Genomic DNA, 16,296 nt, shown 5'->3' on the forward strand with positions numbered 1-16,296 from the left:
CACACGTGGATTGCCTCCCCTGTATGATACACAGTGAGTGTTGTGGGCAATACCCAAGCTAAAAGGTGTCATGCTGGTGCATGGAGTGAAACTCTGGGGGGGAGGGGATGCCAGATTGATGCAAGATGGCGACTTATACACAGAGGCCAGACGGTGTACATTCCAAGATATGTGCAACACAAATGGTATAGGTTCTAGACACTTTATAGTATACAGTGCAATATACCACGCAGTACGCACCTGGTGGAGACAGTGTCAATTGGAGCTGACGACATAGGCCCCCCTACAGAGGCTACTATAACACAGCACTGGTAGGAAAGCTGTCACAGGACTCTATGATCAACTTAACAAACGGAGCAACTCTGCTCACCCAATAGGCAAAGACAAATGGGAAACGGACCTAAGACAAGAAATCTCCAATGGGAAGTGGAAGACAACCAAGGGGCAGGTTCAAGAGGCCATCTCAGTACCCAAGATTTTACTAGACACAATTCAACTACTTACACCAGACCTACATAACCCCAAATCAAATAAACCACATGTTTGAGGGACCATCCTCAGAATAGCCAAGATGCTGACAACCTGAAGCTGGCTTCTATCATATGGTCTGAGCACGTCCGAGGTTACACCAGACATGGGAGACAGTGATGCGGCTGGCTTATATGACTATGCCCAAAACACCGGAAAGGTGCTTGCTGAGCCTGAAACAAGACTAAAAGGGGAGGGTTCCTCATGGGAAGGGGGCACCGGGGAGGAGAGAGGTGGGAGGGAGGGGCACTTAGGGTGGGGAGCAGTAGATAAAAAAGAAAAAAATGAACCTCATCTCACTTTAGATTTAAGGAAATTCCGTCATGCGGTATAACAGATCTACAAGTCAATGGCAAGAAACCAAAACAAAAAGGATAGTAAGACCATCTTTGTCTCCTGGAATGTTAATGGGTTAAGGTGTCCTCTCAGGCAAAGTCTGATTTTAAAATATTTGGAGCTCTCCCCAGCCCAAGTTTGTATTTTGCAGGAGACACATTTGAGTTTTACGGAAAGTTGTTCCATTTTCTCAAGAGTGACCTGGATAAAATGCTACTGTACATCGCAACAGACGATCCACATTAGAGGCGGTGCAATCTTAATTAAACATGGTGCCCTTTTTTCTATCAAAAATTATCAGATGGACCAGACTGGGAGGTAGTTGGTAGCACAATTGGCCCTGGAGAATTCAGATTTAGTCTGTGCCTCGTTTTATGGCCCAAATGTTAATGACTCGACATATATTTGTATATTGCAATCAATATTGACTATGGAAACCCCCCTCTGATTATTGGTGGCGATTTTAATGTTCTTTTGGACCCATCAAAAGATTGGCCCAATTTGAGTCACTATGCTGGGGCCAGCAGAGTACGTCGTGCTTTGCTAAATACGCTACATGATTTGGATTTGGTAGATGTGTGGAGGGCGAAGAAGGGAGACTTACAGGGCTTTACGTTTTACAGCAAAAAACACTGTCACTTTTCCGGGAACGATTAGATTCACCTTGGCAGGCCTGGAAGGGAGCTCCGTCTTACCAAGTCACCTCTCAGACCACACCCCAATTCAATTTTCTTATCAAAGTAAAATGCTCTTGTTGCAAACAAGATGGACGCTTAATAGGGCCATGCTTTTGGATCTTGAAATTATCCAGGCTATTAAGCAATCCTCTTAGAATTTTTTTCTTTGAACATGGGCTCCACAACCATGGATTTTATTTGGGATGACTATGAGGCAAATTTGAGGGGGAGGCTCCATATCCTTATATGGCCCAAGGATAGGGCTGAGGCTAGGCCCTAAATCCAATCGAGGAGAAAATATTCGAGCTAGAGAATGAAAGGAACTGACTAAATCAAGGGACTCAGGGCAGCTGTCACAAGTTTTGAGTGATCTAGACGGCACAAGACAGGAGTACAGGGGGAAATTAGAATAAGTGTAGGGCACAATGGCATACCAAGAATATGCAAAACTTTGAACACGGGGAGAAAGTTGGTGCCCTATTGACCTGGAAAGCAAGAGCTGATCGCTCCAAGAACAATATCAACGAATTGATAATAAACAGCTATGGGGAGAAGTCGAGCAGCATCGAAGATATGCAAACCTGTCTGCTTTCCCTTTTTTCAGACCTTTATAAAGAAGATCTTGTTCCCCCCCGAGTTCCATACAATCATGGTTGAGGAGTAAATCCTTGCCTTCGCTGTCAGAGGAGAGTTGTAACAACTTAGATGCTCCCATCACCTTAGAGGAGATAACTGATCAAATTAAAAAATGTAAGAATAAAACGGCTGCAGATATGGATTCACTGCCGAATGAAGTTTATAAACTTCTAGCAGAGGAAATGGGTCCTGTACTGGGCACCACCTTTAACGCAGTATACTGCATCACTGGTAAAGTTCCAGAGTTCTTTTAATTCTAAAGCCAGGCAAGGACTTGTTAAAAGCCGATTCATACCGTCCAATCTCTCTGCCTAATGCCGATTACAAGATCTTAATGGGTATTCTCACAGGGAGGTTGGCTAAATTGCTTTCTAACCTTGTCCATATTGACCGGAAGGGCTTTGTTGCAGGAAGGTACATCCAGGAACAGACACAATTGCTTATAAGCAATATTGACCTGGCCATTGAAAGATCTGATCCATTGGCCATAGTGGCCCTGGACACTGCTAAGGCCTTTGATAGGGTCTGCTGGGTGCACCTTTGGGAAGTACTGGAGGTAATGAGTTTCGACCCCACTTATATCCAAACCCTGAGGAATTGCAATTGGGGAGCTCTGCTTGGATTCTTCTGAATGGTTTGCTGACTTCTAGTTTTAATATCGAGAGTGGAACCCGACAGCGTTGCCCGATTTTCCCTCTCTTGTTTAATATCTATATAGAGCCACTGGCACAGGCCATCAGATTAGACGACTCAATTTATCCCTTTAAGTCCCAACATTATAGCTATAAGTTAGCTTTGTACGCTGAGGATTTGATATTATACACCAATGATCCTGAGGTAGTTATCCCCCGTGTGGAAGCGCTACTGGAGGGGTTTGGCTCCCTGTCAGGTTATTTAGCAAATACATCAAAGACTGAGGTGATGTGCTGGAACCTAGACCAATGGGAGGGAACAACCAGCAACGAGTTAAGATACTTAGGTATATATATTGTCAAAGACCTGGAAAAAATTCCCCACATTAACCTACATAGAACTATCAAAGAAATAGACCGCCTCTTTAGCAGCTGGAGGAACCTCCCCTTAACAATCTATGGGAAAGTAAATTTAGTAAAGATGGTCATTCTTCCCAAGCTGTCTTAACTGTTTAGTATAATACCCCTGGCCTTTCCACACAAGAGCATTAGCAAGGTGCAGGGTAAGATTGGGAGCTTTATCTGGGGAGACAAGGGTGCAAGGCTAACCTGGAAGAAACTGAGACGCAGACTCAATAAAGGGGGGGTGGCTCTTCCTGATATTAGCTGGTTAGCGGTAGCATTTCAGTTTAAAGGAGTTCGAATGCTACTTACGAAACCAGAAGCGTCGGCTTGGGGAAGGCTGTTGGGAGAAATGGCAATAACGGAAGGAGGAGGAGGTGGTGAGGCTTTCCTATATAAGTTTGGGCCCCAAAATACTTCAAGCGAGTATGTTTGAAAGTTCTCAGGGCAGCCTTGGAAACATGGTACAAAGTCAGAATTAGATGGGGGATAGGATACTACTCAGACCTAGCGTCTATTTGGGATTCCCCTGGAACACCTTTATGTCTTAGGGACAGTTTGGTGGTACCCATCAAGAGAGCAGGCATAAATATGTGGTCCGACTTGTTAGATACGGAGGGGATCCACCCTTGGGAATTACTGAGGGCTAGGATCGGCACAGGGTTTTCCAGATTTAAGTATCTACAACTGGTATCCTGGTTCGATGCAGAAAAGGGGGATGAAAGAGGGAATTGGGACATTGAGCGTTTGTTACAATCTGTACACCAAATAAAGAAAGAGATATCAGTGTGGTATAACAATCTATTAGAAGCTGAAGATCTGGAAATCCCATCCCTATCTTTGGTCTGGAATCAAACCCCCCTTGAACCCTCTAGAGACGCCCTGTTCGAGCCTTCATTGAAATTACTATATAAATACATCAAACCTGCAAGTTTAAAAAAGAATCACTTTTTTGTCATCAATAGACTTTATTATACCCCAGACAAGATAGCCAAGTTTTCCCCATCACCATGAGGGTTTATTGAGCTTAAAGGAGGCGAAGGCGGTCTTGGTCTTTGTGTGACCGCACACGACTGGGCTGCCGCACGCTGATCCGTGCGTTCCCAACCATCTGGATTAACTCCACATTGACGGGTTCATCATCCAACCGCCAGGGTCCCTCTAAGACCGCCTCCCCCTCCGCGTTGGATCTCCAGCACTACCACCGCACACCATTCCGGGTGCAGTTTGCGGCGCCCAGCCACCCTCATTGAACACACCGCCCAATCACCTACAGGTCTCAATCACCAACGCTGCAGGACCGTTCTACCTCCCCAAGGACTCCCACTCCCTGTGGAGCCTCAACGCCTGACATCGTCCCACATATACAACGTTCGTGCCTGACCTGTGGACACAGGGCTGTGTTCATCACCTCTCAGCCCCCGTATACAGCAGACGATGCCCGCTGTGCCCAGATTGGTCACGACCCCCTTTCTTCACATCCAGTCTAACCCACAGCACTGTCCCTCCAGCTACCCAGTCCTGAAGATAATCCTGACTGAATAGGATCGAAATGTCGTCAACTCCTCAGCGCAACTAATGGTGCCTAACTCCTTGTGGTGCAATGAATTCGCTCAGCTATTACATACCCTAATATTGTAAATCATTCATTTTTGAAACACAAAGTGTTCACTGTACATAAGTCACTTACTTTTGTCACCTTGGGCCTCTTCGCTGATCTCACATTGTCCCTTGCGTCGCCACATATTTGTGTCATGATCACAATTGTGCAACAAGTCCAATTCGCGCTGCCTACGCATTCTGTGCCTACAGCGCTGCTACAACTTGTATTTTATTTGCAAACTTCAAATATATGATGCCATGAATACTTTAATGAAACTTTTTCGGAGTCTCCCTTCTTCTTGTCCTTGTAATGTAATGTACATACTTGCTTAACTGACTCCCTTATTGATACCACTTGAGATGTTGTTTATTTTCACATACTTACCCAGACCTCAACTTGGTCTATGGGTTATACTCCTGGGACCCTTACAACATATTAAATGTGACCACGTGGCAGCTACGTGCACATAGGTCCCTTGAGCCATCTTCCGGAATTGTATCCATAATTCTCCTACACCACTTGGCTTTGCCTATTATTCTCACATACACAGTGGTCCTAGGTGCAGCCCTCGTATGGGATGCCGGTGGGGTGTAAAAGAGCCCCTCTCTTGATGATCACAATTATCTGAGGGGACACACATTTGTCACATCACTGGCCCTGTCTGACACCCGTACATGGCCTATTTGGTTTGCTAATATCACTGCGGCTTGGCATTCTGGGTCAGAGAATCTGCACATTGCATGAGCCTGAGCTTAAGGGAGCTTGGAAATGATTTCTGGCCAGATCTGAATGTGGAGACTCCTCTCACACAGACCTGGCATGGATGCTTTCCTCACTTGCAGCTAAGCAAGGGACCCTCACATAGAATTGAGGGTAGGGCACAGTGAGCAGATTTGCAAGCGAACGTCACATAAAGCCCGCTTAGATACTGAACAGCCCTATTGCAAGTATGACACATTAAAACAGGCCTGGCTTGTATTAACCCACCATCACTTTGTTTTGTGGGACGTGTCGTTTTGTTTTTAATGTAAGTATGCGCTCAAAACCAAGAATGAGCAGCTAAAAAACCAGGGCATGCTGAAGAACTCATTCGTTACAGGGACCACTAAATAGCCGTCAACAGAAACATATTTAGCTGCAGTTTTATTAGATTTCCTTAAGCTGAAAATGTTATCCATGATCACAGCACGTCATGAAGAAGTGATATGCTGTTTTGGGACACTTGGTGGCCTTCATGTACAGTGGCCAGAGGTGTAGTGCTGACCGGATGCTGTCTGACATCTTCTGCTGAAGTAGGCATTAGAGACCAACTTCCCTTATAATGTTGACACAGTCAAAGCACCATGGGGGCTGCTCAACAGATCCTGCATAGTTTAGGGGCCAAGATCCTGACCTGCTGTTGGGAAACTGGTGTGAGGCTGAGGACCAGTGCTAGGGAGTCATTTCCTACTTACTGCCACCATAGTCTATGTGCCAATAACCCAGAGTGCTGCTCGGCAGATGGAGCACAGCCAACATTGGGGGACACAGTGTTCTTGATGCTAGTATCAGAGTCCATCACCTTTGGTTCAGCTAGGACTTGTGTACATGTTTGCAGCTTTCTGGTTAATGCGTATGGAACCCACGGGGTTGCGCCCATGTTTGACAGCTGGTGCAAATACAAAGGCCTGTGATGTTTACTGATGCAGATATTGACCTTATAGCACTCTACTGGGACCTTGGAAAGCAAATGCAGGGTTCACTTATGGGTCCTGCATGTATGCAATAGATGTGCAGGTTGCTGCTAGTTCTGCTTAGACCTGTGAGCAGTGTTGCAGCCTGACAACAGTTATCCAGGTTTCTGTGGATGATGGAGACTGGAGCTCTTTCCTTCTGTGGTTCACGACCATGAGTGACTGCTCATTGGCACTGCGCCCTAGAACCAGTCCACACTCTTTTTGCATGTAGTGTCTGTGCACACCACTCTCCAAAAGACTAATAAAATAATTAAATTTTTTTTTTTTAAAAAGTAAAACAGTTAAAAAAAAGTATTGTATGACCTGGACACTGACATGAAACCCAGGAGGAAAGAGCATCACTACTCAAGAGGCTAAAGTAAAACCATTACACTTCTCTCTCAAATACTTCACACATGAAGCCTGGGAATCTGGCAGTCTCTTACACACAATCCTTGAAGGATCCCTTACAAAGGCGGTCTAGGAAATGATTCACTCATACTAACCAAGGAAATCTTGCCCCTAAAGTATGTAGTCTGACAATATCGAATGTGTGTGGATTTGCCAAGCAAATGTATTGTGAACAATCAATTATACATGCTAGCCAGATTACACAATTGTGGCTGAATCACTGTTTATGGTGCGCTGTTCATTTGATGACATATTCGGGAGTATATGGAAAGTAGAAAAGCTAGATATTTTCCAATTCTACATGGCTCAATGAATCTAATGGTGTAAGCCAGACCTCCCTTCCCTCACTGGCTAGCTGGTTTAACACTCTGCACAAGACGGTGTTAAATTGTTAGTAATTTTGGTCCCAAAATATGGTAATTCTCTCCAGTCTCCACCACACAGGAACATATCCCTGCCTAGGAGCGACCCCTAGCTTTGTTCCACTGGGCTTCTGAAGTTTAACGGTACAAGACAAGACAGGACAATGAACTGGGTGCATTGCATTTAGAAAATTAGTAAAGTGCAAGTGGAATGCCTCTTTAGGCAACCTGTCTTTTTCTCACAGGTATCGCCCTGGAGCTGTAGGGAAATATACTATGACTATATATTTACACATCTACATTTAATCCTAATGTTTCTATCACTGGCTACCATTCCTCCCTCACCCTGACTGACGAGATGGGAGATCACACTGAAATTAAAGTCTCCCTCACACAGGAATATGTCCATGCCAATGCTTGACACCTAAATGTATGCCTCTGGGCCTCTCTCCCGAGCATGGGTGTCTAGTGCATTTGGGAAATTGGTAAAGTAACTGAAATCGAAATTCAGGTTTATGCTACCTGTCTTTTGACAACAGGTATCACATCTGAACTGTACAGAAACCTACTATAACCATACATTTTCAACAGCTACACATCACAAGGATTCTCTCCTTTGATGCCAGAAGCATTCGCCTGACTGGCTGGCCAGGCAAACATGCTGAACCAGATGTGTGTCCAATTTTCAGCTTTTACCACCAAATGTCGTTTATTTCAGTCTTCATTAGACAGAAACATATCCCTGCCTAGGCTTCACCCAGATGTGTGTTTCCCTAGGTCATATGATCTTGGGTTTCATACTTGTGTAGGCAGTCAAGTTTAAGTTTATTTATTTATTTATTTTTTTGTGTGTAGGCAGTCCATAAATTTAAGGAGCAATTCACACACTAGACATAAGGGAATGATTTTTGATTAGATGAGATTCCATGTGGGATGTGGAGGCTGGAATGTCCACTGTACGGTAATGGGCGTGTTATCTTGTCCTGAGTGCGAGAGTGTGCACTTTGTATCCAGCCGTTTAATATTGGCTCTGGTATCATGTAAATATAAGAATGCACATGTAGACCTAGGCCTGTCCCTGCCTATGAAAGGTCCTTGGCTTGTCTTGTAACCTGAAGGGACTCAACAAGTGTGCTTAGATTTGTGGCAGAGGGCTACTGTCCCTGTGTAGCCTGTGTGATACATGCATTGTAAATGTGAGAGAGTCAGAGTAATGGAGGCCAGTGGGTCATTTTAGATGCCTCAGGGCTGGCTTTGCACAAGATGGAGAGTGAGCACTGTTCTCAGATATTGAAGTATGTTGCTTGCATTATTGCAGCTGACGAGAAGAGACGTGGACACCGAAGTGAGGCGAGTGGATACAAGGCTCGATTTAGATCTTTTAAGATGCAATTTGGTTAGCAAACAGTTGCTAATTCGTTTTCTTGAATACTGCCATTTAATGAATGGTAGGTGTGAAGGGTAGAACACCAGACTCTGTTGTGAAAGGCGAGGAACCCTTTTGATGAGACCTGCCCTTTTTTCTTCCCCTGATTACTCCTTCAGGTGGGCTGACAGACAGGTGTAGAATTCCCACCCCTCTTGGTGCCTCTGTAGTGGGTATTCCAGGATGAAAGCAAACCTGCTGTGAGAAGCATTACTCTACACAAAAGCTGTGCCAGAAGAATAGCCCGAACAAGTTTAAGAGTTTGAGGCAGTGGATCCACAACACCTATCTGCCGTTACGTATAAAACTTTGTTCTTGTTGTCTATGACCAAGGCAAAGAGTGTTCCAAAGAGTACTTATAGGAGTACTGTGCAACCTGGGCTGATGTCTGCCTGACAGCCAACATCCCAGGGATGGGAAGACATTACATCAAACCAAACTAAATTTATAAAGCACAAAGCCGGCAGATTAGGTGTCCCAGTGCCACAATTTTGCTACGGTCACATACATTTCATGAAGTTAGTGGTTGAAGATCCATGTTTTAAGTAAATGCTTAAACCGGCTTTCCTTTGTAAGTTGTTGCAGGGGAGTGGAAGGTCATTCCAGGCTTAGGAGGCTAGATGAGTAAAGCAACAGCACCCATAGGTCATACGCCTGAATGTGTAATCTTCAGCAGCAAGATATCTGAAAATCTTAGAGCTCTTGCTAGTTGATAAAGGCAAAAACTGATGCTCAAGTATTTTGGCGAGTTGTTGTAAAACACTTCATGGGCCAAAACCAAAGATTTGAAAAGGATGTATTTTTACTAGCAGCCAGTGTAATTCTTTAAGGTGTGGCCTAACAGATTGTCGACGAGGGAACTGTAAGGCCAGCCTTGCCGCAGTATTTTTTAGTATCAGCAGTAGATGTAATAGGTAGTTGGACAAACCTAAATACAAGACATTGGTATAACCAAGTCTTGAAGTAATCGCATGCACAATGTTTTTTTCTGGTTTCAGTCGGCACATATTCCAACGTTTTCTTCAGTGTCCTTATCAGTGAGAAACAAGTGTCTGCAACTGACAGTATCTGTGGGGTAAAGAAATAGTGTATTGTCAAATTCCACCTCTAAGTTTTTTGCTACTGTGGTATACTCATGAGGGGGCCTAGCTTTTCTGGCCACCAATGCTCAGACTAGTCCTCAGATGACAGGCCAAATAGTTACTACCTCCGTTTGATTGGAGTTGCATTTTACATAGTTTTTCCTCATCCATTCCATAACATTAACCAAGTCTTTCTTAAATGCAAGTTGAGTGACTTCAGCTTTTCTTCCTATTATTCATCTATGGAGTCTATGGACTTTGGACCGAGGTGTTTATTGGCATTTGCTTTAGCATAGCTCATTTCCTAATATCTTCAAAGATGTTCTCCAATGCCTTTCAAAATTACCTGCAAGTCCAATCCACCTGGGAAGAGGCAATGCTTAAAAAATATATCAGTAACAAACATGTTAAACACTTCATGGTATAAAACATTCTTTCAAACTATCTATTTTCTTTTAATCACATATCTATTAGGCTTCCAATCTATATTCGCTTTAATGTTTATTCAGCCTTACAAATTAATCTTCCTTGATCAACAGGGCCATCAATGAAACCCACAAACTTACATTTTGACCACTATGGAATATTTGTATCGGAGCTCAAAGGTGTATGTGTCTGCGATGCAATTAATAAATCAAATCAAGTGTTCATTGTCGGTTCCATATTTTGAAATTCTGCTATTTATCCCCATTTGAACAGGTAAAAAATAATTCCTGTTCTCCCAATCCCATTTAATGAACTGTAATAGAAAATAAAGGTTCAGCAATATTGCTGCATTTTATGAGAGGGTTGGTAGGTGATGAGAGCTATTTAACTCTATTACCAGTCAGATATATCTGTGTAGAATACCAAGCCTTGCATTATTTTAATATGAACAGATATGCCAATTATATGAGGATGTTGTGTCATCAGTTAGTATTTCCCAGGATCTGGTATCTATCTAACCATCACAGTCATATAGTTAACATTAGAATCTGAAAAAAAAATTCTTTCCGACTTCGATAAACTATTGATAGATTGTGCATTATACAAGTACTAATTAAAAATAACACCTAGAAAAATGGTCATAGTGTGATTGAATAGCAATTTATATGCCTGTTTAATAATTTGATGAGTCAAGTTTAATAATATCACATGCTGATTTTAAAGCAAGTGTTCTTTTGCCCCAAGTGAATAATCTCGCACATTTATATGAAATTAGCATGATCTGTGGTATACTTGTATTTATTTCAACAACCTTAATATTGATACATTTACTCAGGTTAATGTAATATATTTTCCATTTTGTAAACAAGGAGATTATTGGTGAATAATAACACAAACTATTACCACTATTCATTCTATATCTATAGGAAATCATTGCTGGAGACCTCTTTCTAAAACAAACATTGCCTAAATTTGATTAAGTATCCTTATCTATCCGTTTCTAGTAATAATAGCAAAATTATGTTCTTTGATCTATAAAAGATTCACTTCATTAAAATGCTACTGTTTTCCCCACCCCATCCCCCCCAAGCTACTCTTTGGTTCCTGTAAATTCTGTCCTTGCCAAAATCCCCTTAAAAACGTGCATACACAGAACAATTATGGTTAATGACATTACATTTATCCACCAAGGTATGGATCACATGTAATTTAATCTTCATGTCAGATCTATTTCTTACTCTCCCAACATTCAAAGCTTGCAGCAAAAACATTCTTCAGGAACTTCCTGAAGCTGAAGCACTCTGTAACTGACAATACTTTATAATTGAATATTCACCCAACAAAGCTGACTTCAACCTCTGAAAATTTAAAAAGAGCATCAACACTGCACGTCAAGTGCAATCCCACCTTCTTGCCTCAACATTAGTACACTACCACATGCTGATGGAGTCATAGTTAAACTATGATAAAGCCCACATATAATATATATATATATTTTTTAAACAGCTCATCTTGCACATAACATCCTAAAAGACCTACAACTAATGCAACTAGTCGCAAGTTTACTAAATCGCTTACAAACCCTGGTTCAACATCCCCTATCCCCCTGGGATTGGAAATAACCAGGGAAATGTGTAAGAACTCGCAGCCATTTCCTTACTGCACTGCTATCCTCCTTTTGCCAGTAAAAACCATAAAACAGCAACACACGTTTCCTTACAACATGGTTCCAAACACATCTATTAACAATAATCTTGGAACCAAGATTTCCTCAAGTCAAACCAGCACAAAGATATCACTACCAAAACAAAGTCCCTATCTCCCAGAGAGGTTATTATCAGCTATCACACATTTTAATCACAGTGGAAGGTACTTTGAAACTAAATACCCTAGTGCAGGGGTCTCCAAACCGGTCCTGGAAGGCCAGATCCATGCCAGACTTTTTGGATATCCCCATTGAGATACATGTAGTAATTTAAAAAATCTGGCATGGATCCGGCCCTCCAAGACCGGTTTGGAGACCCCTGCCCTAGTGTGACCCATGCCATATAGAAATAGTGGAACAATCTGCAATCAATGTTTCACGTTTTGGGAGGATGTAGACTTATGGTTAGAGCGGTCGACCTCGAAGCTGGGGAACCAGGTCCGAGTCTCGGTAACGACGCTCAACATCCTGTGATTCTGGGCAAATAACGTAATCTCCCCGTGCCTAACAAAAATGAATGTGTCCATCTGTAACAAAACTGATTCTCATGTAAAGCGCTCTGATACCCTGTGTCTCGGGTCTAGTTTGCGCTATATAAAACTCAAAAAAATTAAAAATTAAAAAGTCATCTCATTGAATTCATTATACCTTTCTTTTCCTATCTCAGTTACTACACACATGAAAAATCTGAAGGCAGCAGAGCCCAAAACCTTAATGACATAAATAATTACAATTTATGAATAAATGTACAACCTAGCTTTTCTATTAAGTAGACCTTGTAACAGTTTGAGCTCTACACTATTGGTTGGATAGGATTCTTTTCCCATTTTAGATGTTTGAAGTTACAATTAACAAGCATTGCAAAGCTTCCTTAGTGGCATATGTATCTTGTTCATGTAAAACGGAAACAATAATGTGTTTAGTGAGACAATTGTCCATAAAATTATATAAAACAATACATTTCGGCAAAGCACAATCAAGATGATCCACATTTCTCACAGATATTTAAAAAAATCCCAATCCCACTATCACATCGATGCATCACATTTTTTCCCCAAAAATAAAATTGCGATAAGACACCATACTTTCAAAATAAAGTTTTAAAACATTTCTGACTCATTTTAAATTAGAGATCCATCAATTAATACATGAACAATGGTAGATTTTCTTTTTAAGGTGCATACACAATAGCCTTTATTTTCCCTGATGTTTACATCCAAACTGTGGACTACCAATAAGGAATTACATCCTATGTTATATTTTAAACTTTCTTGATGAAGAAAAGGGTCTGACAAATAAACCCAATATGGAAACATGTCACAATTTCCCAGAGATAAACATGTCATATTTATCAAAGATTTGTGGGCTAAGTACCACATATCCTGTTGATTAGACAAGAATACATGCACCTTTTTGGAGATGTTTTTTGGGAGGGAATGGATCCCAGCTATCATAAGCCCCTGCAGACATTATATACTCTTTGGTATTTGTGCATATTTTCTAAATGCCCAAGCCCATTTTAGCTCACTACATTGTGCTACGGTCTAACAGATCTAGAATATTCTAGTCAGGCTGTCTGCCTGAATAAGTCTGAATAACAATTTAAAAAAAATGTATTTCAGCCATATATGACCAGGAAATCGAATTCAATTCACAAAGGATGCTCTGGATCGTGGACCCTTTTTGAAAGATTAAAAGTTCTTTTTATGCACACACACTTTCTACTGGAACTAAAATATCTCCTTTCTTCATACAGAATATTGCAGAACCACAACGTGCTATTGGAGGGATTTTGTGCAAAAATGCTTTCAAAAGTGGAGGATAAGGCAATTACATATCATTAAAAATCACAGGTGGCCATGCCTGTAATAATTTCATTTTAAATTAGCATTAAAATATAACCTTAATTATATGCATGTTTTGACTGCTTCAACTTTCAATTTATCTATAAACCAGCTGAGGATAGACACTCTTTTACCAAAGACTAGCATTTTTCAGTCCTATCTAAGTTCATCCTAAAGTTGTTTGGCGCACAATATACTGTTAGTGCATCAAGTTTCTTTCTGAAGGCCTCTCAGAGTATAATCTAAAATAAGAATATCATCTGCATACATTGAACAAGGAATGTAGGTCACTCCAATATTTGGGGAAAAGGAATTTGAATTATTTACAATAGTGGAAAGATATGCCACTAAAAAGAATTGGGGCTATCGCACATCCTTTATGTAGGCCATTGCTTAAATGTGAAGTTCTTTAAGTACTGTCTCTGAACAGAATAAAGGACAGATATGTATCTAGTCAGATGGCCTTTTTGTCAGCCACGGAGATGGTGTAAATTACTTTGTCGCTCCTGCCGAGATACCACCTGCTGAATTTGTCACCTGCTGAAGCTATGGTATTTTCTAAAGCATTAATTAGGGACCGCCGTCCTGGCGGTTCCTGACAATGCTCATCACAGATTGGCGCAGGGCTCCATCAACATAAAGAAGCCTTGCACCAAACTGGTTTCCATGCAAGTGCTTTGTTGCCAATATTGCCATTGTATAAATGCAAAATAATTATGTTACTCTTAACTTGACTATATTAGCATATAGCATAAAAAACTGTGTAGTAAATAAATATATTACATACCTCCAGTGCATTGTCAAAGAATTCTGAAGCTAAACTAAGAAGTTCCTTTCGCTTTTCAAGCATGTGGACAAGAGCGGTCCAGGCTTCTCCCAGAGTTTCTGCCATTGCTTCATACACCTGGCTTTGTTCAATATTATTGTCTGCTACCTTGTCCGCTTCACACAGAAGATCCCATACATTATCTTCCAGAGACTGCAAAGAGAGGTTAACAGTAATTTTAATAAACTAAGCCATATAACTACACAACAAAAACATCAGAGAAGATTAGTGATAGATTTGGAAAGTTATTACAGTTTAGTGAGGCTGATCACAGGAAAGTTTCTGATACACAAATCCCAAAGGGAAATATACATGTGGAGATCTCTCCACTTAGTTGCAATTCAGTAACTCCATGTATAAATTTACACCTACTAGCTCAAGTTGGTGTCCCTAGCCCTTCAAACGAGGGGTTGGTGACACATATAACTCAAAATGCACCTTTAAAGTTACAGCTGGTAACTTCACAGGCATATGTTAATCAAACACCCAGCAAACAGTTCTGCATATCAAAGGCAGAGATCACTGCCTACATAATGTAAAACTACTAATCAAAAAGAATAAGAACACATTTTTCATCAGAGGAAAATGACACTCACCAGACAAATATTCAATTTGGAAGCAGTCTGGGCTCTGCTATTTACCCCTTGTTCTTTGAGACAATATGGAACTATGGATGTGAGTCGTGTGTGTGTGTTTGTGTTATGATGCATCAGCGAGCGCATATAAAGTAGTGTTAGATGTGAAGTTTTTTTAAATAACTCATTAATTAGTATGTGTACAATTTTAAATATAAGTAAATGTATTCCTATATTTGCATGTTTTAATCTGATTACTACACATGTCTGCCATGCCTGAAGTTACATTACTTTTTATAGTAATTGTAATATTTAATATGTTATGACATATATAAATCTTTATTCAGTATAAAATCACCATAAAAGAATACAAATCAAAGACAATAATATCAGTTCAAACAGTATAGTTACTCATAAAACTGTGAGCATTAAAATAGTTAACAGTTAACAGTTAATCGGGTCTGGTTTGATATTTGTGCTGTGATGTAAATGGGTATATATAATATCTAAAGAAACAATGATTTTTAATTTTTCTTAAAAAGAATTTGAATACAAATATGAGTAAGGGATTATGCAATATCTAAAGCTATATGTTTCTTTTTTTTTTCATTGTGTAGTGTAGTTCCTAAATCCCTGATAGGCTCTGCGCATTGGAATAATATACACTATAGTTTTGGCATAGGACTGAGGTCAGTCTGTATCTATTGAGTACATTAAACTTAATTAATTGTGTGTGCCAGCTAACTAAGAGGTCACTAGAAACTTCTCGAATAAACAAGAAGGGATTAGTTTCTGACAACCCCATAAACATTACAACTTTGTGTCCCTTAGAATTGGAACAATCTCAGAATTGTGGAAACAATAGATAACAGTTTCACTCAGTCAATCGTGCATGCTTCGTTTCTACAGAGTTACACATAAATAGAAAGATGGGCATTTCAATAAAAAAGGTTTATTGAACAGTATTATTTCTCGGGCAAGAGATATGAACTGGTACAATCGTAAGACAGAAGGCGAAGTATAATTCGTACAGCGTTATCAGTAAGATAAAATAATACTGCAATAGCATGGTGTGTAGCTATGACAGATAAAAATACATACATAAATAAT

The 16,296-nt window shown here is 40.8% G+C and overlaps 1 protein-coding gene across 1 annotated transcript in view; it reads right to left on the bottom strand.

Moving 5' to 3' along the window:
* CCDC141 (coiled-coil domain containing 141) overlaps window positions 1–16,296 on the bottom strand; it is a 658,578-nt gene that overhangs the window by 481,119 nt on the left and 161,163 nt on the right. The window contains exon 3 of the mRNA XM_086956207.1: window positions 14,573–14,764. Coding sequence (XP_086812333.1) covers window positions 14,573–14,764 — 192 coding nt within the window. The remainder of the gene's footprint in view (window positions 1–14,572; window positions 14,765–16,296) is intronic.

Source organism: Lissotriton vulgaris, chromosome 2_1, assembly GCF_964263255.1.
Source record: "Lissotriton vulgaris chromosome 2_1, aLisVul1.2, whole genome shotgun sequence".
NCBI lineage: Eukaryota > Metazoa > Chordata > Amphibia > Caudata > Salamandridae > Lissotriton > Lissotriton vulgaris.